The sequence below is a fragment of the Oncorhynchus mykiss genome, chromosome 1 (assembly GCF_057628025.1).
Source record: "Oncorhynchus mykiss isolate SJ-2025 chromosome 1, ASM5762802v1, whole genome shotgun sequence".
Lineage (NCBI taxonomy): Eukaryota > Metazoa > Chordata > Actinopteri > Salmoniformes > Salmonidae > Oncorhynchus > Oncorhynchus mykiss.
The window spans coordinates 82,673,696-82,700,092 of record NC_143022.1 but is presented as its reverse complement, the minus strand read 5'-3'; the positions used below and the strand labels follow the sequence as shown (position 1 = coordinate 82,700,092).

Genomic DNA, 26,397 nt, shown 5'->3' with positions numbered 1-26,397 from the left:
AATCAACAACAAGTGGGACACAATCATGAAGTGGAACGACATTTATTGGATATTTCAAACTTTTTTAACAAATCAAAAACTGAAAAATTGGGCGTGCAAAATTATTCAGCCCCTTTACTTTCAGTGCAGCAAACTCTCTCCAAAAGTTCAGTGAGGATCTCTGAATGATCCAATGTTGACCTAAATGACTAATGATGATAAATACAATCCACCTGTGTGTAATCAAGTCTCCGTATAAATGCACATGCACTGTGATAGTCTCAGAGGTCCGTTAAAAGCGCAGAGAGCATCATGAAGAACAAGGAACACACCAGGCAGGTCCGAGATACTGTTGTGAAGAAGTTTAAAGCCGGATTTGGAAAAATATTTCCCAAGCTTTAAACATCCCAAGGAGCACTGTGCAAGCGATAATATTGAAATGGAAGGAGTATCAGATCACTGCAAATCTACCAAGACCTGGCCGTCCCTCTAAACTTTCAGCTCATACAAGGAGAAGACTGATCAGAGATGCAGCCAAGAGGCCCATGATCACTCTGGATGAACTGCAGAGATCTACAGCTGAGGTGGGAGACTCTGTCCATAGGACAACAATCAGTCGTATATTGCACAAATCTGGCCTTTATGGAAGAGTGGCAAGAAGAAAGCCATTTCTTAAAGATATCCATAAAAAGTGTTGTTTAAAGTTTGCCACAAGCCACCTGGGAGACAAACCAAACATGTGGAAGAAGGTGCTCTGGTCAGATGAAACCAAAATTGAACTTTTTGGTAACAATGCAAAACGTTATGTTTGGCGTAAAAGCAACACAGCTCATCACCCTGAACACACCCATCCCCACTGTCAAACATGGTGGTGGCAGCATCATGGTTTGGGCCTGTTTTTCTTCAGCAGGGACAGGGAAGATGGTTAAAATTGATGGGAAGATGGATGGAGCCAAATACAGGACCATTCTGGAAGAAAACCTGATGGAGTCTGCAAAAGACCTGAGACTGGGACGGAGATTTGTCTTCCAACAAGACAATGATCCAAAACATAAAGCAAAATCTACAATGGAATGGTTCAAAAATAAACATATCCAGGTGTTAGAATGGCCAAGTCAAAGTCCAGACCTGAATCCAATCGAGAATCTGTGGAAAGAACTGAAAACTGCTGTTCACAAATGCTCTCCATCCAACCTCACTGAGCTCGAGCTGTTTTGCAAGTAGGAATGGGAAAACATGTCAGTCTCTTGATGTGCAAAACTGATAGACATACCCCATACAGCTGTAATCGCAGCAAAAGGTGGCGCTACAAAGTATTAACTTAAGGGGGCTGAATAATTTTGCACGCCCAATTTTTCAGTTTTTGATTTGTAAAAAAAGTTTGAAATATCTCATAAATGTCGTTCCACTTCATGATTGTGTCCCACTTGTTGATTCTTCACAAAAAAATACAGTTTTATATGTTTATGTTTGAAGCCTGAAATGTGGCAAAAGGTCGCAAAGTTCAAGGGGGCCGAATACTTTCGCAAGGCACTGTATGTCCTCAAATAATGCACATCACTTTTCTTGTATAGACATTCTTAAATCTGCCTACCTCAAGGATTAAAGAAGTCTGCTAAGTAGGTCATCAACCCAGGGAGTCAATGCCTCAAGTCAAAATACACAAAACTAAACCATTTAGATTGTTGGCAGTAGAATGTCAGAGATATGAAGAGTATGAGTGACACTAATGTAATTAGACTGCTAGTACAACCTCTGTCCCTCTTTATTTCCCCTCCGCAGCCCAAGCCCACTAAGGGGCGCATGCGTATCCACTGCCTGGAGAACGTGGACAAGGCCCTGCAGTTCCTCAAGGAGCAGAGGGTCCATCTGGAGAATATGGGCTCCCACGACATTGTCGACGGCAACCACCGCCTCACCCTCGGCCTAATCTGGACCATCATCCTCCGCTTCCAGGTCAGCTGATGACTCACTCACATATCGTGCATGTGCTGATTATAAAGTGAGAGAGCACAGTTGGTAAATTATGACATTTTTATAAATTGTAATAAATAAAAAAATCCCACTTAAATCCACAGATGTGGGTCAATGTCACTCAAACAAAGACAGGAAGTGGGTTGCGTTTGTTTATTTGTATATCGAGAAAGTGCTGAGGTGGTGTTTGTGCCTGTCACTCAATGCAGGTGGGTGCATTCCAGTGTGTGTGTGGGCACGTATTTGTTCTATGTGTGTGTGTGCCAGCCTAAGTGCATATAGATGTTGTCTCAGTCTGTGTATAGTGGTTGTCTCTGTCTCTGTGTATAGTGGTTGTCTCTGTCTCTGTGTATAGTGGTTGTCTCTGTCTCTGTGTATAGTGGTTGTCTCTGTCTCTGTGTATAGTGGTTGTCTCTGTCTCTGTGTATAGTGGTTGTCTCTGTCTCTGTGCATAGTGGTTGTCTCTGTCTCTGTGCATAGTGGTTGTCTCTGTGCATAGTGGTTGTCTCTGTCTCTGTGCGTAGTGGTTGTCGCTGTGCGTAGTGGTTGTCGCTGTGCGTAGTGGCTGTCGCTGTGTCCTGATGATGGCTGGCATTGTTTGACCATTTTGTTATTCTGGGGTATGTGCTTCTCAGATCCAGGACATCAGAGTGGAGACTGAGGACAACAAGGAGAAGAAGTCTGCTAAAGATGCCCTGCTGCTGTGGTGCCAGATGAAGACTGCAGGGTGAGTGACCACAACACCAGCAGCAGCACCACTACAGCATCACCACAGCACCAACAGCTTGAGGCATACTCTACTATAGCACGCAGTCAGCAGAATAATCCAACACATTATGGTCAACAGATAGTTTAGATTACAATCAACGACATCGAGAGTATATGTGAAAACATATATAGGAACATTCTGGCCTAGCCCAGTATACACTGGGTGTACAAAACATTAGGAACACTTTCCTAATATAGAGTTTCACCACCTCTTGCCCTCAGAACAGCCTCAATTCGTCAGGGCATGGACTACAAGGTATCGAAAGCATTCCACAGGGATAATGCCTCATGTTGACTCCAATGCTTCCCATAGTTGTGTCAAGTTGGCTCGATGTTGTTTGGGTGGTGGACCATTCTTGATACACACAGGAAACTGTTGAGTGTGGAAAACCCAGCAGCGTAGCACTTCTTGGCACACTCAAACCGGTGCGCCTGGCACCTACTACCGTACCCCGTTCAAAGGCACTTAAATCTCACCCTTTGAATGGCACATAGACATTCCATGTCTCAATTGTCTCGAGGCTTAAAAATCATTTTTTCACCTGTCTCCTCTCCTTCATCTACACTGAGGTGGCTGTGATCCATTTTGATTTCAGGCTGTAACACAACAACATGTAGAATAAGTCGAGGCGTATGAATACTCTGACGGCCCTGTAAATGGGACACAGCAGTCTCAGGAATCACATGGCCTTGAGAGAAACACCTCGCATCAGTGATATTTCACATTCAATGCTGTGTTTAACACAAATGATTTGACTAAAGGGGATCTGTAGAGGAACCCAGGGTGGACAGCAGAACCGATGAAATCCCAGCGAGGGTGTCACATCAGACATCACAGTCACAGCCTAAATGTCAGACTGTTTAGAACAGCAGCATGAACAGCCCTGGGCTACATGATTTGATAAGTCAATTCACTCATCAACAAAGCCAACACTGCTATAGCCCAGCTTCAAATAGAAAAATCACCATAGTTAAACATGTTTAATGAAGAAAGGCATCTGTTTCACTGAAGAGGGAGTCAGAGGCTGGAGATTTTATGTAAATATTATATATTCTTCAAAAGTCGCAACAAATCGCCACCTAAGATTTATCTTGACTGAGAGATTTTCTTTTAGTAAGACAGGCCAAAACACACAACTTTCACCTTCCTAATCTTGAGTTGCACCCCCATTTGCCCTCTGAACAGCCTCAATTCATCGGGGCATGGACTCTACTAGTAGTCTAAAGCGTTCCACAGGGATTCTGGCCCGTGATGACTCCAATGCTTCCCACAGTTGTGTCAAGTTGGCTGGATGTCCTTTGGGTGGTGGACCATTCTTGATACACACGGGAAACTGTTGAGCGTGAAAAACCCAGCAGTGCTGCAGTTCTTGACATAAACTGGTGTGCCTGGCACCTACTACCCTACCCCGTTCAAAGGCATTTAAATATGTTGTCTTGCCTATTCACTCTCTGAATGGCACACATACACTATCCATGTCTCAATTATCTAAAGGCTTAAACATCCTTCTTGAACCTGTCTCCTCCCCTTCATCTACACTGATAGAAGTGGATTTAACAAGTTACATCAATAAGGGATCATAGCTTTCACCTGGATTCACCTGGTCAGTCTGTCATGGAACGAGCAAGTTTTCTTAATGTTTTGTACACTCAGTGTATGTTTTTGTATCTGTTTTCCAGATATCCCAACGTGAACATTCACAACTTCAGCACCAGCTGGAGAGATGGCATGGCCTTCAACGCCATCCTCCACAAACACAGACCTGACCTAATAGACTTTGACAAGCTGAAGAAGTCCAACGCCCACCACAATCTGCAGAATGCCTTCAACCTGGCAGAGCAACACCTGGGCATCCACAAGCTGCTGGACGTAGAGGGTTCGTACAGAGTACACACATCCAAACACACACACACGCAATACATGCACACACAAACACAGACGTACTTAACTTGCATTACACACTTAGAATATAGTCATCTGTGCATGACTCTGAACATTTGTACATAATCATGGAATACCATAGCCTGGTTGAAAACATTCAGTTTACCGAACAGTGAGGAGGAGGAGGCTGCTTAAACTTCTGTAACATACTGTGCTCTATCCCTGTCTCTCATGCACCTGTCAGTGTTTTATACCATTATGGCAGTACATGAATACTCACGCATTTTCAGCCTGACCTAATTTATGCTCTTACAGTATGCCTGTATGAATACATGACAACTTGAAAACTGTTACTACTGTATAAGGCTTGCAGAAACCACTTCATGAGTAGTTTGAGAGGCTGTTACTTCTGGGTCTTACTTTAATGTAGTTCACAGGGTAGCTGACAGCCCCATAATGGGGACATTTACAAACAGAAAGGCACATTCACTGCTAGACCTCGTCCTTTTCCAGTGTGACAGCGTAATGGCTGTCTTAAATGCCCAGTGTGTTTTTATCTCAATTTCAAATCCTTTCTGGGTAACAATTAAACTACCTTACTGTGATTTTGTTTTTAATAAAACAATAAAATGAAATACTCTAACTACATCCCACAAAAAGGCAGACATTTAAGGTAGTATTTTCAAACACCTCTTACATATATCTAAATCATGTTTTTGACTGCACGGGGTCTTTTTAAATATTTTATAGGAGGTGGTTTTGGGATCTCAGCATGTCTTCTCAGAGGCCTGCAGTGAGGGGAACAAAGACTGAGGCGTGAGAACGCTCCCGTGTATTGTTCTGACGGAAAATAGCCCCTCTACTCCAACCACCTCCCTCCTAAACATGGCTCCTAAATCAAATAAATGCCATTTTTCTCAGCCGAGCAGCACGGAAGCCAAACCATCTGATGTCTGAAGATGAAGGAAACATGGACGAGTCAAAGCTGTATTTGTCTGACTCTTAGTGTGTGTGTGTATGTGTGTACAGATATCAGCGTGGACCACCCGGATGAGAAGTCCGTCATCACCTATGTTGTGACCTACTACCACTACTTCTCCAAAATGAAGGCTCTGAAGGTGGAGGGAAAACGTATTGGGAAGGTGAGTGGTCAGAGTTCATATGTCCCCAATCTGAATCACAAGAGTACAAAGTCTCATATCCCGTACTTCTCCAAGTACACTCATTCCCTTAGATCAGTGGTTCCCAAACTTTTTATAGTCCCGTACCCCTTCAAATATTCAACTTCCAGCTGCGTACCCCCTCTAGCACCAGGGTCAGCACACTCTCAAACGTTGTTTTTTGCCACCATTGTAAGCCTGCTACACACTATACAATACATTTATTACACATAAGGATGAGTGAGTTTGTCAGAACCTGGCTTGTGGGAAGTGACAAAGAGACCAGGGCACAAATAATAATCAGTATGTTTGCTCTTTTATTTAGCCATCTTACATCTAACTTTATTTGTGAATAACTCACCACAGGTTAATGAGAATGGGTGTGCTTGAAAGGATGCACATTACTCTGCAATGTTGGGTTATATTGGAGAGAGACTCAGTCTTAAACCGTTTTCCACACAGTCTGTGCCTGTATTTAGTTTCATGCTAGTGAGGGCCGAGAATCCACTCTCACATAGGTACGTGGCTGCAAAGGGCATCAGTGTCTTAACAGCACGATTTGCCAAGGCAAGAAACTGAGCGCAGCCAAATCCAGAAATCTGGCAGTAGCTTCTGATTAAATTCAGGTTTCACAGAACCGTTTGTTGCAATTTCGTTGAGGCTCTCTTGTTCAGATATTGGTAAGTGGACTGGAGGCAGGGCATGAAACGGATTATGAATCCAGTTTTGTGTCATCCGTTTTGGGAAAGTACATGTGTAATTGCGCACCCAACTCACTCGGGTGTGTCGCTATATCACATTTGACATTGTCCATAAGCTTGAGTTAATTTGCACACAAATCATACAATGATGATTTATTTTTGGCAGTGAAACGAGGCTACTCAGGCGAAGAAGAGAGTTTTAAAAAAACTTCACCCAAATGAATAGCCCCATTGGAAAATACACTGCTCAAAAAAATAAAGTGAACACTAAAATAACACATCCTAGATCTGAATGAATGAAATATTCTTATTAAATACTTTTTTCTTTACATAGTTGAATGTGCTGACAACAAAATCACACAAAAATTATCAATGGAAATCAAATTTATCAACCCATGGAGGTCTGGATTTGGAGTGACACTCAAAATTGATGTAATGTCCTTAAAACCAGTCAAAATGAGGCTCAGTAGTGTGTGGCCTCCACGTGCCTGTATGACCTCCCTACAACGCCTGGGCATGCTCCTGATGAGGTGGTGGATGGTCTCCTGAGGGATCTCCTCCTAGACCTGGACTAAAGCATCCGCCAACTCCTGGACAGTCTGTGGTGCAACGTGGCGTTGGTGTATGGCGCGAGACATGTCCCAGATGTGCTCAATTGGATTCAGGTCTGGGGAACAGGCGGGCCAGTCCATAGAGTCAATGCCTTCCTCTTGCAGGAACTGCTGACACACTCCAGCCACATGAGGTCTAGCATTGTCTTGCATTAGGAGTAACCCAGGGCCAACCGCACCCAGCATATGGTCTCACAAGGGGTCTGAGGATCTCATCTCGGTACCTAATGGCAGTCAGGCTACCTCTGGCGAGCACGTGGAGGGCTGTGCGGCCCCCCAAAGAAATGCCAACCCCACACCGTGACTGACCCACCGCCAAACCGGTCATGCTGGAGGATGTTGCAGGCAGCAGAACATTCTCCACGGCGTCTCCAGACTCTGTCACGTGCTCAGTGTGAATCTGCTTTCATCTGTGAAGAGCACATGGCGCCAGTGGCGAATTTGCCAATCTTGGTGTTCTCTGGCAAATGCCCAACGTCCTGCACGGTGTTGGGCTGTAAGCACAACCCCCACCTGTGGACATCGGGCCCTCATATCACCCGTTTGAGCAGACACATGCACATTTGTGGCCTGCTGGAGGTCATTTTGCAGGGCTCTGGCAGTGCGCCTCCTGCTCCTCCTTGCACAAAGGCAGAGGTAGTGGTCCTGCTGCTGGGTTGTTGCCCTCCTACGGCCTCCTCTACGTCTCCTGATGTACTGGCCTGTCTTCTGGTAGCGCCTCCATGCTCTGGACACTACGCTGACAGACAGAGCAAACTTTCTTGCCACAGCTCGCATTGATGTGCCATCCTGGATGAGCTGCACTACCTGAGCCACTTGTGTGGGTTGTAGACTCCGTCTCATGCTACCACTAGAGTGAAAGCACCGCCAGCATTCAAAAGTAACCAAAACATCAGCCAGGAAGCATAGGAACTGAGAAGTGGTCTGTGGTCACCACCTGCAGAACCACTCCTTTATTGGGGGTGTCTTGCTAATTGCCTGTAATTTCCACCTGTTGTCTATTCCATTTGCACAACAGCATGTGACATTTATTGTCAATCGGTTTTGTTTCCTAAGTGGACAGTTTGATTTCATAGAAGTGTGATTGACTTGGAGTTACATTGTGGTGTTTAAGTGTTCCCTTTATTTTTTTGAGCAGTGTATAAATGTACTGTTTTGTAAATGTGAAGTTAGGGAATGCCTGCCTCGAAGCATATTTCCCACAGTAGCTGTAATCAGTATACAATGCATGTACTCTTCTACTGATTCACCTACTTCATCTCCCAGGTGCTGGACAATGCCATTGAGACAGATAACATGATTCAGAAATATGAGAGTCTGGCCTCTGACCTCCTGGAATGGATTGAACAGACCATCATCATCCTCAACAACCGCAAGTTTGCCAACTCCTTAGTGGGGGTGCAGCAACAGCTTCAGGCCTTCAACACCTACCGTACCGTGGAAAAGCCCCCCAAGTGAGAGAGAGACACACACACACACACACACACACACACTTAAATGCACATGCCCAAACACATCCGAGTTCATATATTGTCTTCCACTATGTCCTCCATCTACCTCCCAAGTTTCCCACACGCTTCATACCATCAGCTTGACTTGGAATTTACTCTAATATTACAGTATCTGTTCCCAGAATAGACTCACCATGGACATAATGGAAACATTCATGGATTTTATATGTGTAGACAAGTAATATCAGATTCATAGCTAGTCACCGTGTGAACTAATGCCTCTGGGTTCTGAGAAGTAACTTCAAAGAAAAGACAAACCCACACACTCCTCTTGCTAGTATCACTATTTTTTATTCAAGCTTCGTCTTGGCCTGCAGGTTGTTTGTCTTGAATCTTGTCTTGGAATCAGCACTGAGTGATTTCTGCTAGATGAGAAAGTTGCAAAGTTAAAATTGGCCAGATTGTAAAAATTCATTAAAACAAAAAGCTTTTTGATCTTCCATTTAAGGTTAGGATTAAGCATCAGGGTTGGCAGTTAAGGTTAGTTTTAGGTTTATAATCAGATTTTATGACTTTGTGGCTGTGCCAGCTAGTGACCACTGCAGAGCTGCCTCCGAAACAAAATTCATGATGAAATTCACTAACCTGCTCTTAGCCTTGGCATTCCTCAAAGCTTTTTTCTGAATTCCAGTTTTTCATGGCTAAAAGCAAAGCTTTTTCAGACAGATGTTTCAGCCTGTTGAAATTGACTTTGGCACCATTTCTACAGAGGCAACAATGTCACCCCTACTGCTGACAAAATATATATTCTTCTGTGGCCTACTGGCAGGAAAATAATGCTCATCTTTTTGTTGATAGCTGGAGTTGCATGGGTCAAGGCAAACGCCACCAGCCATTAGAGTGGAATTGGCCTAATCTCCCTGGCAGGTTTACACAGCATTACAATTATGTTATTCTCTTTGTTTCTGTCAGGTTCACAGAGAAGGGCAACCTGGAGGTTCTCCTCTTCACCATTCAAAGTAAGATGAGGGCCAACAATCAGAAGGTCTACATGCCACGGGACGGCAAACTCATCTCAGACATCAACAAGGTGAGACCTAGTGCTCCTTAATAAAGAACAGGCTTATCTCAACAGCCTGGCTAAAACAAACACTCAGAAATCCTTGTGTCCTCGATTAGGTTGGAATTGATTAGTGATTGACAGACAGTTTAAGGGCGGTAAGCTGATCGACAGAGGGTTCAAGTAGATTTAATGGATAGACATGGTGGTTTCTGTGAGTTTAGTATAGTTAATGACAGGAAGATTTACTTTGCTTTGGGGGATTGTACAGTTGCTAGGTGGGTTTAGCTTACATCACCATAGCTACCAAGGATAGTGGGAGTGAACTTTGGGAGGAGCGGGAATGGGGTGTTGGCGGGAACTACAGCAACATTATTCCCTGGTGGCTAGGGTGCCGCGGGCGGTGTAGTAGCCGATCAGGGGTGCCGGAGGGAGGCAGCCACTTGTCAAAATACCGCCTAATCGGCCGCCTAATCTTGCCTAATGGGGGGGGCAGCCCTGAGTACAGTAGATGTATTAGGTCCATAGAGTTCTGTACGGTGAACCTGTATGACCGTTACTTGAACGTGTGTGTCTCTCCTGTCAGGCCTGGGAGAGGCTGGAGAAGTCTGAGCATGAGAGGGAGCTGGCGCTGAGGACGGAGCTTATTCGTCAGGAGAAACTGGAGCAGCTGGCCCGCCGCTTCGATCGCAAGGCTGCCATGAGAGAGACCTGGCTGAGTGAAAACCAACGCCTCGTCTCGCAGGTAACACACACTCATTGATACACACACACACACTGGTGGTACACACTAACAATGACACTACTCCTACTGTACATTATCTACCTGAACTGTTTTGGTTCATAGCCATCATCCACTCTGGTCATGGACAATGAAGTAATTTACTCCCCTGTCTCATCCTCATGATGTTCACCCATTTAATATCTCCCTGGTAGTTCTCTTCAGACCCATTTAATATCTCCCCGGTACAGTAGTTCTCTTCAGACCCATTTAATATCTCCCCGGTACAGTAGTTCTCTTCAGACCCATTTAATATCTCCCTGGTACAGTAGTTCTCTTCAGACCCATTTAATATCTCCCTGGTACAGTAGTTCTCTTCAGACCCATTTAATTTCTCCCCAGTAGTTTTATACAGACCCATTTAATATCTCGCTGGTACAGTAGTTCTCTTCAGACCCATTTAATTTCTCCCCGGTAGTTTTATACAGACCCATTTAATATCTCCCTGGTAGTTTTATACAGACCCATTTAATATCTCCCTGGTACAGTAGTTCTCTACTGTCGTGTCTTTACTATCATTAAATGAAGACTTTAAGTTTTTATCAAAGATTCTCTGTAATTAGTATTACGCGATCAAACTGATTAATCATGTAACTGTAATTAACTAGGAAGTCGAGGCACCAAGGAAAATATTCAGATTGCAAAGTTATAATTTCCCAATATAACCTTTCAGATATTTTCATATCTGATCAATCGTCTTCTGATTAATGAATTATTTATTTTACCTCACGTTAGTCTCATTCCAAACGTTGTAAATTGTTGGTTATCTGCACGAACCCAGTCTTCACTATGATTCATCCATACATCAATTGTCTTAGTTAATAATAAATAAATGATATAAGTAATTCACAGAAATGCATAAACAGTCAATATGGTTACAAAAAATGATAAGGGAATGTGCCCTAGTGGGCTAAACCGGCATCACGGCTCGGTGAACAAAATGGGGAGTGGGGGTCAGCTGAGAAGTCACTACAGAGTTAATAATTAACAATTGAAATGCTAATCCTTTACACATGAACGCTCACTCATTCGGAAACAATTGCGCTATATATATATATATATATATATATATAGATAGATACAGTATCTATCTCTCTATCTATCTATCTATCTATCTATCTATCTATCTATCTATCTGCTCAGTGTGTAGTCTTGATCGCTGTTGAAAAGTTTGTCTCTTTTGTAGAATTGTCCGTCTCTCTCTCTGTCTCGGTGTAGTGGTTATAGTGGATAGTTCAGAGTGATATTCATTCATGTTGTAGAATGGATGTTTCGGCGGAACTTCGCGTTCAATGATACTGAATTCCTAGCTGCAGACAATTAATATCAAAGACTTGTTCTTATTCTGTCAGTATCGATAGTCTAAGAGTTTAACCACGTGGTATGGTTAAAAGATTCAGCAATGGTCTCCCGTGATTGAGAGAAACATGGTCTGAGAATTTCTCAAAGTTGGGTTTTATTCGGAATTGCAGAAAAGGGGCTGTCCCAGGATGTCTGACCCTAACTGGGCTCAGGGGCGGTCCTCTGATTTAGTTCAACTCAAAAGGGAATTTAAGTTTTCTTCATTAAACAGTCCAAAATCACATTACACAATTATACAAACAGTATCATACACATTCATTCATATTATACAACAATTAGATGTAAACCTCATATCGGAGGCTATTATATAAACAGTGTTACGGTAATGTGTCCACACCGTCTCCCATGAGCTTCCCCAAGTTGTAACAAACAGACCAGTTCGTAGCTGGATTCTTCACCGATCTTTTATACCTTCTCCGGAACATGAAATTTGTTTGGACCTCAAGTTCTTTGAGGTGGAAGAAATTCCTTTCTCTATGAAAATTCACTCCGTCTCTCTTATACTGTGTGGCCATGAGGCACGGTCTTCTCCTCAGGAATTTACGACCTCTCTCTGACCACAGCAGCCTAGTTGGAGGCAAGAGGGAGGCTCTTTTGTACCCAAAGAGGGCAACGTCATGACACTACAGACCCATTTAATATCTCCCTGGTACAGTAGTTCTCTTCGGGACCATTTAATATCTCCCTGGTAGTTCTCTACAGACCCATTTTAATATCTCACTGGTACAGTAGTTCTATACAGACCTATGTAATATCTCCCTGGTAGTTCTATACAGTTAGATACAACCCCATATATCACCTCACTCCTTTCTTTCCCTTGCTCCCTCCCTCCGTTAGGACAACTTTGGCTTCGACCTGCAGGCAGTGGAGGCTGCCACCAAAAAGCATGAGGCCATTGAGACGGACATCGGCGCCTACGAGGAGCGTGTGCAGGCTGTGCTCTCTGTGGCCAAGGAGCTGGAGGCGGAGAACTACCATGACATCAAGCGCGTGACTGCGAGGAAGGACAATGTGCTGCGTCTGTGGGAGTACCTGCTGGAGCTGCTGAAGGCCCGGCGCATCCGGCTGGAGATGAACCTGGGCCTGCAGAGGGTCTTTCAAGAGATGCTCCACATCATGGACTGGATGGACGAGATGAAGGTGAGGAAGATGGTGGTGATGATTGAGGGATAGATTGGGGACAATGTGGTTGGATGGTGCGATAAGAACAGTCACATTTTGTGATGTACGAGCAACTGTCTTTGGCTTAGTTACATTGCCCACTATTGACCCCAGTGACCTGTGATCTTCCTGACCCTGTTGCTGTGCCCTGTATCTTCAGATGCTGCTGCTGTCCCAGGACTATGGGAAACACCTGCTGGGAGTGGAGGACCTGCTGCAGAAGCATGCTCTGGTGGAGGCTGATATCGCCATCCAAGCCAACCGCGTCAAAGCCGTCAACAACAACGCTCAGAAGTTCGCCATCGACGCAGAGGGTGAGTCACGTGCTGGGATTAGTCAGTTTTGTGTGGTAGGTGATTTATTTTTGCTCTCTCTGTGGGTGATATCTGTAGGCTATATTTGGATGGAGCGTAAAAGCAGGAGAGATTATGGATGAATTGTATCCTTAAGGGTATAGCTATACACTGAGTGTACAAAACATTATGAACACCAGCTCTTTCCATGAGACTGACCAGGTGAATGTTATGATCCCTTATTGTCACTTGTTAAATCCACTTCAATCAGTGTAGATGAAGGTGAGGAGACAGGTGAAAGAAGGATCTTTAAGCCTTGAGACAATTGAGACATGGAATGTGTTTCTGTGCCATTCAGAGGGTGAATGGGCAAGACAAAATATTTAAGGGTTTGATTTAAGTGCCTTTGAACAGGGTACGGTAGTAGGTGCCAGGCGCAACGGTTTGAGTGTGCCAAGGACCGCAACGCTGCTGGGTTTTCCACACAAGTTTCCTGTGTGTATCAAGAATGGTCCACCACCCAAAGGACATCCAGCCAACTTGACACAACTATGGGACGCATTGGCGTCAACATGGACTAGCATCCCTGTGGGAGGCTGTCTACACCTTGTAGAATCCAAGACAATGCTGCCACCTGTCAGAAAAATAAGTCCTTGTTCTTTGTCAGTTATATAAGCTTGTATTTTCAGTTTAAATGATAGGTGTTTTGAGTGTGACGTGTTCCTGTCCCCCCTTTTAGGCTACAAGCCCTGTGACCCCCAGGTGATCCGAGACCGCATGGCCCACATGGAGTTCTGCTACGCAGAGCTGAGCCAGCTGGCCGCCGATCGCTGCGCCCGCCTGGAGGAGTCCCGCCGCCTCTGGAAGTTCTTCTGGGAGATGGCCGAGGAGGAGGGCTGGATCCGGGAGAAGGAACAGATCCTGTCCTCGGAGGACTGTGGCAAGGACCTGACTGGGGCCGTGCGCCTGCTGAGCCAGCATCGCGCCTTCGAGGACGAGATGAGCGGTCGCGCTGGCCACTTGCAGCAGACCATCAAACAGGGAGAGGAGCTGGTGGCCGCCGACCACTTCGGAGCCGACAAGATCTGCAAACGCATCCAAGACATCCAGGCGCAGTGGGCGGCCCTGGAGGGGCTGTCTGCAGTCAGGAAGGCCCGGCTGGAGGAGGCCTGCAACCTGCACCAGTTCCAGGCTGACGCCGATGACATCGACGCCTGGATGCTGGATGTTCTCCGCATCGTGTCCAGTGCTGATGTTGGCCACGACGAGTTCTCCACCCAGGCCCTGGTCAAGAAGCACAAGGACGTGGCCGAGGAGATCACCAGCTACCGACCAGTCATCGACGCCCTGCACGAGCAGTCCAAAACCCTACCCAAGGAGCAAACTGGCTCAAAGGAGGTGCAGGGGCGCCTGGCAGGCATTGAAGAGCGCTACAAGGAGGTAGCTGAGCTGACCCGGCTGAGGAAACAGGCCCTGCAGGATGCCCTGGCCCTCTATAAGATGTTCAACGAGGCGGCCGCCTGTGAGGTGTGGATCGATGAGAAGGAGCAGTGGCTCAACAGTATGGAGATACCAGAGAAACTGGAAGATCTGGAAGTGGTTCAGCACAGGTAGACATCTAGCCTAACCATGCTTATCGAGTTCAGATGCATTATGTCAGTTGATCAATTTGGAGATCGGTTGTCATTTCAAGACAACCCTTTCTCTTGAGGCAGACTTGAGACATAGAACTCCCACAGTGAAACCCCTGTGCCAATGAAATTCAGAATATTTCCCATGTTTGCAATATCTTTGTATGTCTGTCAGAGCTAGAATTAAATGTATGTGCACATTGGAAGGGATGTGTGAAACAAATACTTTTTATGCCAGCTAGGGTGGGCCGCTAGTGCAAGGTGTGGAAACTAGAATCCTGTAATTCACTTCCCACTTAGCAACAGAGCCTACAATGTTTTAAAGCCAAATCATTCTAAAGTCTTCCCACACTGAGAAGAAACAGGCTGTGTCCTCAGTTAGCTTAGTGTTTTGGACAGTAGTTCAATGGCTTGTTTACTCCGTGTGTCTCTGGTCTGAAATGATGTCTCCCCCTCCACACTGTTTACTCACTGTCCACCGCATGGAACCATTCCCAGACTCCTGTTTCATTGGCTTTGCTTCTATATACTGACAGCTGGAACATGGCATTACAGTTTAGCTGGAAACAAAGCATGTTAACAGAATTAACATTAAAATCACATTGTTTCCATCTGCTTATTTCTCCTCCGCCCCCTATTCTACACCCCTCTACCCCTTCTCCCTCTCTCTACCTCCTCCTCTCCCATTATTTGTCCATCTCTACCTCTTCCCCCTCTATCCCCTCTCTACCACCTCTTCCGCCTCCAACCCTCTCTTCCTCCTCCCCCTCCCTCTTCCTCCTCCCCCTCTCTATCCTCCTCACCCTCTTCCCCCGTAGGTTTGAGAGTCTGGAGCCAGAGATGAACAACCAAGCATCCCGCGTTGCTGTGGTGAACCAGATTGCTAGGCAACTCATCCACAACGGTCACCCCAGTGAGAAGGAGATCAAAGCCCAACAGGACAAACTCAACACCAGGTCGAGTAACATCCTACATCAATCTCAACACCAACTACATTTAACCTCAGTTAAAAACCTCTAGTGGAAATGTATTCTCCCCTGACTGTGTGTTTCTACGTCACTCTAGATGGAGCCAGTTCCGTGACCTAGTTGACCTGAAGAAAGACTCCCTCAACTCAGCTCTGGGCGTGCAGAACTACCACCTGGAGTGCAATGAAACCAAGTCGTGGATCCGTGAGAAGACCAAGGTTATCGAGTCCACCCAGGAGCTGGGCAACGATCTTGCCGGGGTCATGGCCCTACAGCGCAAACTCACCGGCATGGAGCGTGACCTGGCTGCCATCGAGGACAAGCTGGGAGAACTGGGGAAGGAGGGGGAGTGCCTGGCGACTGAGCACCCTGACCAGGCCCAGGGCATCATGGGTCGTCTGGGGGAGATCACAGGGGTGTGGGATGAGATGAAGGGCACCTTGAAGAATCGCGAGGAGTCTCTTGGCGAGGCCAGCAAGCTGCAGCAGTTCTTCCGGGAGCTGGATGACTTCCAATCATGGCTGTCCAAGACCCAGACGGCCATCGCTTCAGAAGACATGCCCAACACACTGACTGAGGCCGAGAAGCTTCTGGCGCAGCACGAGGGCATCAAGAACGAGATCCGCAACTACGAGGAGGACTACCAGAAGATGAGGGACATGGGTGAGATGGTGACCCAGGGCCAGACGGACGCCCAGTACATGTTCCTGAGGCAGAGGCTGCAGGCCCTCGACACGGGCTGGAACGAGCTGCACAAGATGTGGGAGAACCGTCAGAACCTACTGTCCCAGTCCCATGCCCACCAGCTGTTCCTTAGGGACACCAAGCAGGCTGAGGCCTTCCTCAACAACCAGGTAACATCACATTGCACACTTCTGTAGGGCTGACACCATTTAGTCGACTGGTAGATTGTTTGGTTGATAGGCTGTTGCTTGACCGAGATTTCTTTAGTCGAGCAGTAGCAAACATTTTTTAAATAATTAATGGTGTACCAGACAATGGTCTGATTTGCGCCTGTCTGAGTGGGCTAATCTATTGAGAGGCCGTGGGGATGGCACAGTCCATCATTCTAAGATGTGCTACTGAAATTGTATATGGTTATATTATATAACAAAAATGGTGAAACACGAATAAAAATAATCCCATTTTTATTTGCTTTCTCCCGCGTTGGATAGCAGTCGCTGTCCGCCGGTCTAAAACATCAGTGTGACGTTGAATTGGTGCCTTTTCCAAACTATGTTGCTATTTGCATAATAGCAAAGATAACCGGTGTATTGGTGTTGAGAACAATGAGGCAGAAGTGGAGTTAGGAGATGAGAAAACAGCCCTTGCCTTAATTGTCTAAGAAAAGTGAGGAGATAAATGTGCCTGGCTTTATAAATCATCCATATACTGTATCTACAGAAATGAGACAGATCCTGCTTGTTACCAGTTTGAGTGTTTGTTAAAGCCTCCTGCAACCACAACATGTCAGATACAAATTCGGCTGTTTTTCATCTTTGCTATGCTGTAATGAAAGGCTTTACACATTTTTTTTTTCTTTAGAACAGCCTCTCTGGTATTAGAAAAATAATATTTATAATAATAACCCTCTTTTCTTTATCTCCTTCTTATTACTATTATTATGATCCTCATTGTAATAAGTAATATCATCATTAGTAGGCTTAGCCCAGCAGGCTTGTATAACCGCCATTGAGCTGTAGGTCTTAGAACGCGTCCTGTTTAGTCTTTATACCGTAACTTACTTAGGTCTATATTTCAATACTTACATAGGCTAATGTTTCAATCAAACGTTCATTCATGTCAGCACACAGCATACAATTTGAAATGTAATCAAGAATTTGTTTTAAAATAAAATGACAAAGCGACGCTTGAATAGTTAGCGCTAACAATTAATAAACCGTTCCATGTCGGCAATTGCAGTCAATAATGCATGCGACTGTTTTTAGTCTTTGCTGTAATAAAGGCTTTCCCAAAAATAAACTTTACAACAGACTCTGGCCCGCTTATCATTTAGTGTTTACGTTGTTCCAAACAGTCAGAAAAAATATATTGTAATCTAACCGAACCTGTTTGACACACATAATATGGACGCAGTACCTGCTCCTTACTTTATTTTTCTTGATCTCCAGTATTTTCCACAACTAGTCACATTTATTCCCCACATCTAGCTTCCCCTTTACCTCCTGAGCAACCAACCATTCCTCCATTTCCAGTTTATTTGTCACGTCATCTGCATCCACTTTGCTGCATGTGTTTGGAGTTTGTTATAACCAATGTGATTATGATATGCTATAGGTCAGGCCCTATTGGTCACATGCGTGCAATGCATTCATGCATCACGTAAAGAGAAAGGTTTGAGGGAATAGGGAATGTTTTTCCCTAAATAAAATTTCAGTAACAGAACTTTTCAATCAGAAATGGCTGTAATTATGTTGCAGCTTCATCAACACGGACAGCGTGATAAACACTGTTGATGTTCTGTGGTGGTCGCTGCAGGAGGGAGGAGAGGGAGACAACCGGTGCTAGTTAGTCACTCGCTTTAAAAAAATGTACACAGCGCAGCAAGTCTGAGCCCGGCACACTCAAATCAATTGCAGTCAGACTCCCTATAGTCATTCATCTTAATTATTTAATCAAACGGTTTGTTTAAATCATCAGACAGGCTCAGTACATAGTTGATTTGATTGAAACACATAGGATGTGTCTATATGGAAAAATACACGTTTTAACATTTCAACCAATCAATTGGTCGAAAGAACAGAAGACTCTCGGTCGAACAAGATTTTTTTTTTGTCAGGGAAAGCACTACACTTCTGCCCATTTTTGTTTCAGACAAATGGCAGTGAGCAAAATAACCATGATAATAAATGCAATGGCACAGTGTACAAAGCAAGCTCTCAGTACTGCAACTCCATTGCAAGGACTGCATCATACTGTTAATGTTAACATTATAGTTAAATAATGGCCTACACACATTGTTAAAGAAAGTATGCGTGTGTGTGCGCATTCCTTTGTGGTCTAGCCGACGGGTTGAACCCCTCATTATTAGAGTGATGCTAAAAGAGGCAGACTGCTCTATTAGTCAGATCACTGTCTGGGGCTTCAGCTGGACCACACTGACTGCGCTGTTCAGCACTACCGCTCACATCCCAGCCAATCAGATGCATACACACACACACCTCTGTTGGCTCAGTCCTCTGGAAAGATTTCTGAGAGAAACACCATATCCGCTGTTACTGTGCTACAGTAGGCGACAGTACATGGGAGTCACCTGTATGTTCTTGATGAAGAGTCAAATGGCACACTCACTGACGCCGCTACTGTCCGCCTCCTTCCTCATTCCCTCTTTCCCTGCCTCCCTCCTCTCTTTCTCAGGAGTATGTGCTGGCCCATACAGAGATGCCCAGGACTCTGGAGGGGGCGGAGGGAGCCATTAAGAAGCAGGAGGACTTCATGACCACCATGGACGCCAACGAGGAGAAGATCAAAGCCGTGGTGGACACCGGACGCAGGCTGGTCAGCGATGGAAATGTCAACGCTGACCGCATCCAGGAGAAAGTGGACTCTATCGATGAGAGGTATTGAATACTTTGTTAAAAGCTCTATACAATTTGATTTATTGTGTATGTGGAGAACTGAGTGGTAGCCATCATTACCTATCCATTTTTTTTAAACGGCTGTTTCTGAACTCTTACCTCTCTCTGTGCTGAAGATATAATGTTTTAACGTGTGTGTGTGTGAAGACATAAGAAGAACCGCATGATGGCCAGTGAGCTTCTCTGTAAGCTGAAGGATAACAGAGACCTGCAGAAGTTCCTCCAGGACTGCCAAGAGGTGAGCTGCCCCCTATCACACCCATATAACATACCCCTCACCTACTCTCTCTCTCTCTCTCTGGGTGTGTGTCTCACTAATTGGCTCTTTGGTGTGTGCAGCTCTCCCTGTGGATCAATGAGAAGATGCTCACAGCTCAGGACATGTCGTACGACGAAGCCAGAAACCTCCACAGCAAATGGCTCAAACACCAGGCGTTCATGGCCGAGCTGCAGTCAAACAAGGAGTGGCTGGACAAGATCGAGAAGGTCAGTGACTTAATGATGTATATCTTCTCTTTGACAATTTCGTTGCACACTCCCTTGAGATTTGTGTTATTGTCTGAGTGTGCGTGTCCCTAAAGCTCTCTCCCCGTGTGTGAAGTAGGTATTTTTTTTTATCTCATAACTTATTGATGATGCTTATACTCCACACTTCCCTCCAGTCTGATAAGAACAGCTCTCTCCTTTGGATAATTTAGTCCTGAATGCAGAGCGATCAAGTCATGACAACCACGTGGGCTATTTAAGCAATAAGGCCCGAGGGGTGTGTGCTATATGGCCAATATACCATGGCTGAGGGCTGTTCTTGGATATTGGCCACAAACCCCCGAGGTGCCTTATTGCTATTATAAACTGGTTAAAAATGTAATTAGAACAAAAAAAATACTTTTTTTGGTCATTCCTGTGGTATACGGTCGCGTATACCACCGCTTTCAGCCAATCAGCATTCAGGGCTCGAACCACCCAGTTTATAATACAGCTTATTTTTATCGCTCTGGTACTATTTCACAAGTATGTGGTACATTTTCACAACTCTTAGTACAAAACTCCAAACTGGTAATGTGGCCCGTCTTTCATTCAAAACCTGTCATTGTGCATTCATTTGGATTGTAAAACATCTCTCACCACACAACCATTGCTTAAAAATATACGTTTATTGTGAAATGTACTGAGAACATTGGTTTAATACCCAAAACACAACAAAATGATTTTCAATGTAATATTTTTTACCAGTTAATCCAATAGCAAACAATGCAAGATGTGTTTCAAATCACCCTTAGAAGTGCTGAAGGTAATATGCTACAGTACTGTAAATTACAGTAGATTAGTTTTCACATTAGGCAATACACTTACATTACCTAACAAAGTACAGAAAATCTATTTCCATCTCTATCCAATGTCTAATCATTCATTTAAAAAAATACATTTTATTTTTCAGATGTAATTGCAATTTAGGTTTACTGTCTAATCTAATGAAATGTAAAATGAAACCATGTTAAGTAAGTATTCATTTGCATCAAGCCACAGTGAATGTCCTCTGTTCATCATGCACCGCGGGACAACCTTTTGGCATGGCGAATCCAAGCTTGACATTGGTCTGCATTGATGTCGTCACATGCCTCATCCATGGCCAGAAGGCGGGTGGCACGCTTATGGGGATGGCGTTCGTACACCTTCAAATCCTCAATAGGGTTGAGGAAAGGAGAGTATGGGGGCAGATATAGGGTCACGAATCAGGGATGGGCCCATACCATGACTGAACCACGTCTGCATGGTGAAACCTAACATTGTTCCACGCAATGATATAGGTGACCCCTTCACCTTAACAAGCCTGCTCAATTTCATTGAGAAACACAATGAGGTGTGCAGTGTTGTAGGATCCAAGTAATTGCCTACATCCTACCACACCGTCTTCAGAGATAGCTGCGCACATGGAGATGTTTCCCCCACGTTGTCCTTGCACTTCGACGGCCCCCTATTGGCTTATGAGGTTCCGCCCACGATGCCAAGTTGAAGCCCGCTTCATCAACAAAGATATACTTGTGATGGTTTACAGCAACATAAAGCACCATCCTAAAAATATAATTTGGTTAGATATTTTTACATTATAGTTCCAAATGATATTGTGAAGGAGCATTTGCATCAAATAGTAACAGTAATACAGTATATAGTGCTGTACCTGAACATACTCGGCCCGCAGTTGTTTCACGTGGTCGTTGTTTCTCTCAAAAGGCACCAGGTAAATGTGTTTCATAGATACCTGGTGCCTCTTCAAAAGGCGGGCAATTGTTTGTAGGCTGATTGCCACATTGGCAAAGGGGGGGGGGGGTCATCTTTCTCCTCAATGGCCTGCTTTATTTTTCGGACAGCCGTATGTCATTCCTGGTCCTCTACATTTCCACCACGGCCTACTGGTCTGTCCGTGCACGGCCACACCATGGGGGCTTCTGTCAATTCTGAGGTTAGAACAGAGTATACTGTCAATAGATAATACTGTAAGAACATTTTGTGAATTGACATGCATTACGATATGCAATTTACTGTAAATGAAATGGTAAAGAATAGTGCATATCCTGCAAACTTACCGGTGTTCTTGGCGAAATGTTCTCATGATTGAAATTATTTTAAATTGACATTTTTTTGTATTATAATTTTTTAGGAGGTAGATCAGCTTTAATATTGCAGATAGATTGTGGCTTCCATCAATGTAATTGTTTGCATCATTTACAATCCCCCATATGTTTTGTAAATATATAATATATATTAAACTATTATCCCATCTATCTCTGAACACCATCCGGTTTTCTATTTGCCATATATTTTTCAACTGCTGTGGTGTTTCACAAGATTTATGAACCCTTTCTATTCTCAAAGTTTCTACAGATTATAAATGAAATAAAAATGTTTGGTTAGTTATATTAATGATCGATTGAGTATGACTTTTTAAATCCCAGAGCAGTGCTATTTGCAGAGTTAGCTCCAGGTAAATGTTGCAATTCTTCAACCATTCCTGAACCTGTGACCAAAAACAAGCTACTTATGGACAGTACCAAAACAAATGATTGAATGATTCTGTCTCTTCGCAGCAAAAACGGGATGGTTGTATCCACCATTATATATTTAACATTCTATTGACTGCAATAATTTAAAATATTTTGTATTAAAAAACAACGTTTTGTATCCAGTGTTTTGTGTATCAGTTCATAAACCATGTGCCATGGAATCATTACATTGAATCTCTGCCCAACTATTTTGTCACAGCTGTCAAGTTGAGTCCTTCAATGAAACTGGTATACTTCTTTATTTATCACAATTTTCTTTAACCAATTTTGGTCTTTAATGCAGGGCAGAATGACAAGTTCCTTACTTTCTCCCCCTTCCACTTGCCTCCTCAATTTTTGCGGTAATGCTGTAATTAGTTGGTTGTAATTTTGAATAGTGCAGACGTTTCCATATTTTTGTTAGCTGCATGTGACAACTCCACCAGTTCTATTTATATCAATTACAAAGATTATAGTTAATTTTTTTATCTCCAAATATTTGTTTTTTTAATCAATTAGTTATGTGAGTTTAACCATGATATTTGTTATAATATTTTTTCTGTCTTTTCTGGTGGATTACACTGACATTGCAACCCCCTTTCTATGGCCTGTTTTAAAAATGACCGATATTTTGGTAAGCTGAATAAAGGGAAAAGGGCCTTTCTTTAACATGGTAAGACGTTCTTACTAATCTGCTAGAGAACCAGTTCGGATTTAATTATAACTTTTGGATGACTGAAGCCTTTAGTGAGGTCTAATGCTTTAATATGTACTAATTTCTGCCCTCCGAATTCATATTCATTATATAAATAGGCCCTTTTAATTGTCTGGCTTGCCATTCCAAAAAATAATATGCTCTTATAATTTAAAGTTGCTCGGCAAGACCATAAGCAAATGGGTGAACTGGGATATGACTAATCAGGGTGATTTTCGCCCCCCATAAATAGACGGGTATTTTCCTTTCCGTGTTAGCAAAATTGTATCTATTTTTGTTAACGTTTTATTAAAATGTATTGTGGGGAGTTTCTTTATTTCGGGATATGAAGAGAGTATATCCACTTCACTGTCAGACCATTTTATTGTTTAAACTACACGAATAGTTGTATTTTTTTGTGATCCAATACGTAATATAGTACACTTATCAAAATTACGTTGTAATCCAGAGAGGTTAGAAAAATTATCTTGATCCTCTGAGGCTGTGGAGGGATCCAAATGTTGGATAATAATAACATGATTCATCATCTTACAGTGACATCTTTGTTTTTAAGCCCTGGATTTCTAGCCCCTTGATATTATTGTTGGATCTGATTTTAATAACTAACATTTCGATGGCCATAATAAATAGATATGCCGATAGTGGACAACCTTGTTTTACTGCTCTTGACAGTTTAGTACTTTCTTAGAAGTAGCCATTATTTACTATTTTACACCTAGGGTTACTATACATAACTTTAACCCATTGTATTAGAGATTCTCCAAAATTGAAATATTCCAGGCAATTATATATAAATTCCAGTCTACTTTATCAAAAGCCTTTTCAAGTCTGCTATGAATACCAGGCCTGGTTTCGCAGATTTTTCAGTGTTCTATTGTTTCCAGTACTTGTCTTATATTATCTCTAATGTATCGTCCATGTAGAAAACCTGTCTGATTAGGATTGATAATATCCGACAATACCTTTTTTAATTCTATGCTTTTTGCTGGAACACTGAAGGGGGATGCCATTTTTTTATGTACTGTATCTTTACCACCTGGGTCCTGTTTCAGTAAAAGTCAAATCAGACCACCTTGTTCAGTATCTGATAATCTACCATTTTCATAGGAGTGGTTAAAACATGCCAATAACGGTCCTCTGAGTAACTCAAAGGTTTTGTGTTCTTTGACTGGTATACCATCCAGCCCTGGAGTTTTCCCGGACTTGAAGGCTTTAATTGCATCAAGAAGTTCCTCTGTAATTTGGCCTTCATGAGTCAGCTGTTCATTTTACTTGTTATTAGAAATAAAATCCTTTACAATTAACTTTGGTTAGTTGAGATGGATTAGACTAAAATTAAAACCTATGCTTAAAGTACTTTGTTCCTGTTTAACTAAATTATTTTTGGTAGCATTTCTATGTTGAAAATAAAAAATAATTTATTGCGTTTCTCCCCAATAATCCATCCAGTTCGTTTTGTATAATATATTACACTTGATCTTTCTTAAATAAGTTCCTCTGACGAATTCTGTGCCTCTGTGGTACAGTTTTTATTGCTATCTATCTGATTGAATTCACAGTTGATCTTTTCAGATTGGGGTGAACTAATGTGTCATCCTCTGCCACATTAAGGCCTCTGTTTACCACATGGTCAACAAAAATGGCTGGACTTCATTAGACACAACAGTTCCCTGCCGTCTACCTCCCTCTCTCTCCAATGTCCACCTCTTTGATGGGGCCCATGCCCACCTCTTTGATGGGTCCCATGCCCACCTCTTTGACCTTTTTGATGGGTCCCATGCCCACCTCTTTGATGGGGCCCATGACGACCTCTGACAGGCCCCTTGTCCACGAGCTCTTTGATTTCTTCCTCTCACTTGCTGTAAATCCTGCTCCATGTTGAAAGAAAATATCACACAGCCCCTTTTTTATATGGGCACCAATTGTGGTTACCACTATGTGAAATCAATTAGCAATAACGAGTAATCATTATGTATGTGTGTCATGTATCATACAAGTCATTTAGATTTTTATACTTTACAAGCAACAATTTATTTATGTAGTTCTCAATCTATATATAGTAGACAAACCAGTTTAAAATCTATAGGTTTACCAAACGGTTCAGTGATTAAACATTAAGCGTAGTTGGATTAAGTGATGGTCAGATGTATATAAACAAATAAGAGAATCCTATGAAAAGTATTGTCAGCATTGTATTGTTAAAGTCAATTACTTTATATGGAAGGTATTTCTAGATCAAACACTAATTAGTTTGGGTGAAAAAGTTAGTGTGATTTTGGATTTTTTTGTGTTGCACTTAGTCAATTGAAAATGTCCTTTTAGTTTTTGAAAAAACAACCTTTTTGATGATCTATTTTGAGTTTTGTACGAACTGACATTTCACCATGTGAAAATGCTACCAAAGCGATAGAAAAAATGCTATTTGCTTTCAGTGGAATTCATTTCAAAACAAGCTGTCAGCAGAACCAGTGCAGTAGCCCTGCAGACTAGAACTTGTAGTTTAAAAGTTCAGGATTGACGGCTTGTTGCCGAGAATGATCGTGAGCAGTGTCACATTGCTCACGTCCGATTTGACTGAATCACCAATTTCCCATTGTCTTCCTTCCTGAATGGCATTAGTGGAGCTCGATTTATCTCCATAATGTTTTAGCGTGACTTTCTCCTACCCAATCCCAGGATGGAATGCAGCTGATGGCTGAGAAGCCGGAGACCGAGTCCATGGTAAAGGAAAAGCTGGCAGCGCTCCATAAGATGTGGGATGACCTGGAGTCCACCACCCAGACCAAGGCCAAGTGTCTGTTTGATGCCAACAAGGCCGAGCTGTTCACCCAGAGCTGTGCCGACCTAGACAAGTGGCTGGTAGGAGTGGATGGACAGATCCAATCAGACGACTACGGCAAAGATCTGACCAGTGTCAACATCCTGCTCAAGAAACAACAGGTACTGACTACTGGAGTTTGAGTTGTTGTATGTCTCCCTCAGTTACGTTATGTGACCATGATACTTATTTTCCTGACTCCTTTGACACATGCATGGACCGGTAAAATACCAATTTCTCTCATTTTAGCTCATGGTTTCATACTAGGTTAAAGCCACTATCAGTAATTTACCTCAGGAGGAATTCACTTGCATAGACAAACGATATAGCCAAACGATGAGCTAAGTGTTAAGCCTGATTTTGTTTTCACTTTTACTTTAACTGTGTAAGGGGGGGGGGGAGTAAGCTAAACAGCACACACATGAAGTGTTGGAACACAGCT

At 43.4% G+C, this 26,397-nt stretch overlaps 1 protein-coding gene across 2 annotated transcripts in view; it reads left to right on the top strand.

Annotated features, from left to right (window-relative positions):
• The window catches only part of LOC110530138 (spectrin beta chain, non-erythrocytic 1), a 133,732-nt gene that overhangs the window by 76,454 nt on the left and 30,881 nt on the right, over nucleotides 1–26,397 (top strand). For both annotated transcript variants that reach the window (XM_021612995.3, XM_021612985.3), the window contains 16 exons: nucleotides 1,762–1,935; nucleotides 2,589–2,680; nucleotides 4,402–4,598; nucleotides 5,633–5,745; nucleotides 8,342–8,529; nucleotides 9,499–9,616; nucleotides 10,173–10,331; nucleotides 12,567–12,869; nucleotides 13,051–13,204; nucleotides 13,923–14,793; nucleotides 15,633–15,770; nucleotides 15,880–16,636; nucleotides 19,161–19,363; nucleotides 19,529–19,619; nucleotides 19,721–19,867; nucleotides 25,814–26,077. In XM_021612995.3, the coding sequence (XP_021468670.2) occupies nucleotides 1,762–1,935; nucleotides 2,589–2,680; nucleotides 4,402–4,598; nucleotides 5,633–5,745; nucleotides 8,342–8,529; nucleotides 9,499–9,616; nucleotides 10,173–10,331; nucleotides 12,567–12,869; nucleotides 13,051–13,204; nucleotides 13,923–14,793; nucleotides 15,633–15,770; nucleotides 15,880–16,636; nucleotides 19,161–19,363; nucleotides 19,529–19,619; nucleotides 19,721–19,867; nucleotides 25,814–26,077 (3,969 nt within the window). The remainder of the gene's footprint in view (nucleotides 1–1,761; nucleotides 1,936–2,588; nucleotides 2,681–4,401; nucleotides 4,599–5,632; nucleotides 5,746–8,341; nucleotides 8,530–9,498; nucleotides 9,617–10,172; nucleotides 10,332–12,566; nucleotides 12,870–13,050; nucleotides 13,205–13,922; nucleotides 14,794–15,632; nucleotides 15,771–15,879; nucleotides 16,637–19,160; nucleotides 19,364–19,528; nucleotides 19,620–19,720; nucleotides 19,868–25,813; nucleotides 26,078–26,397) is intronic.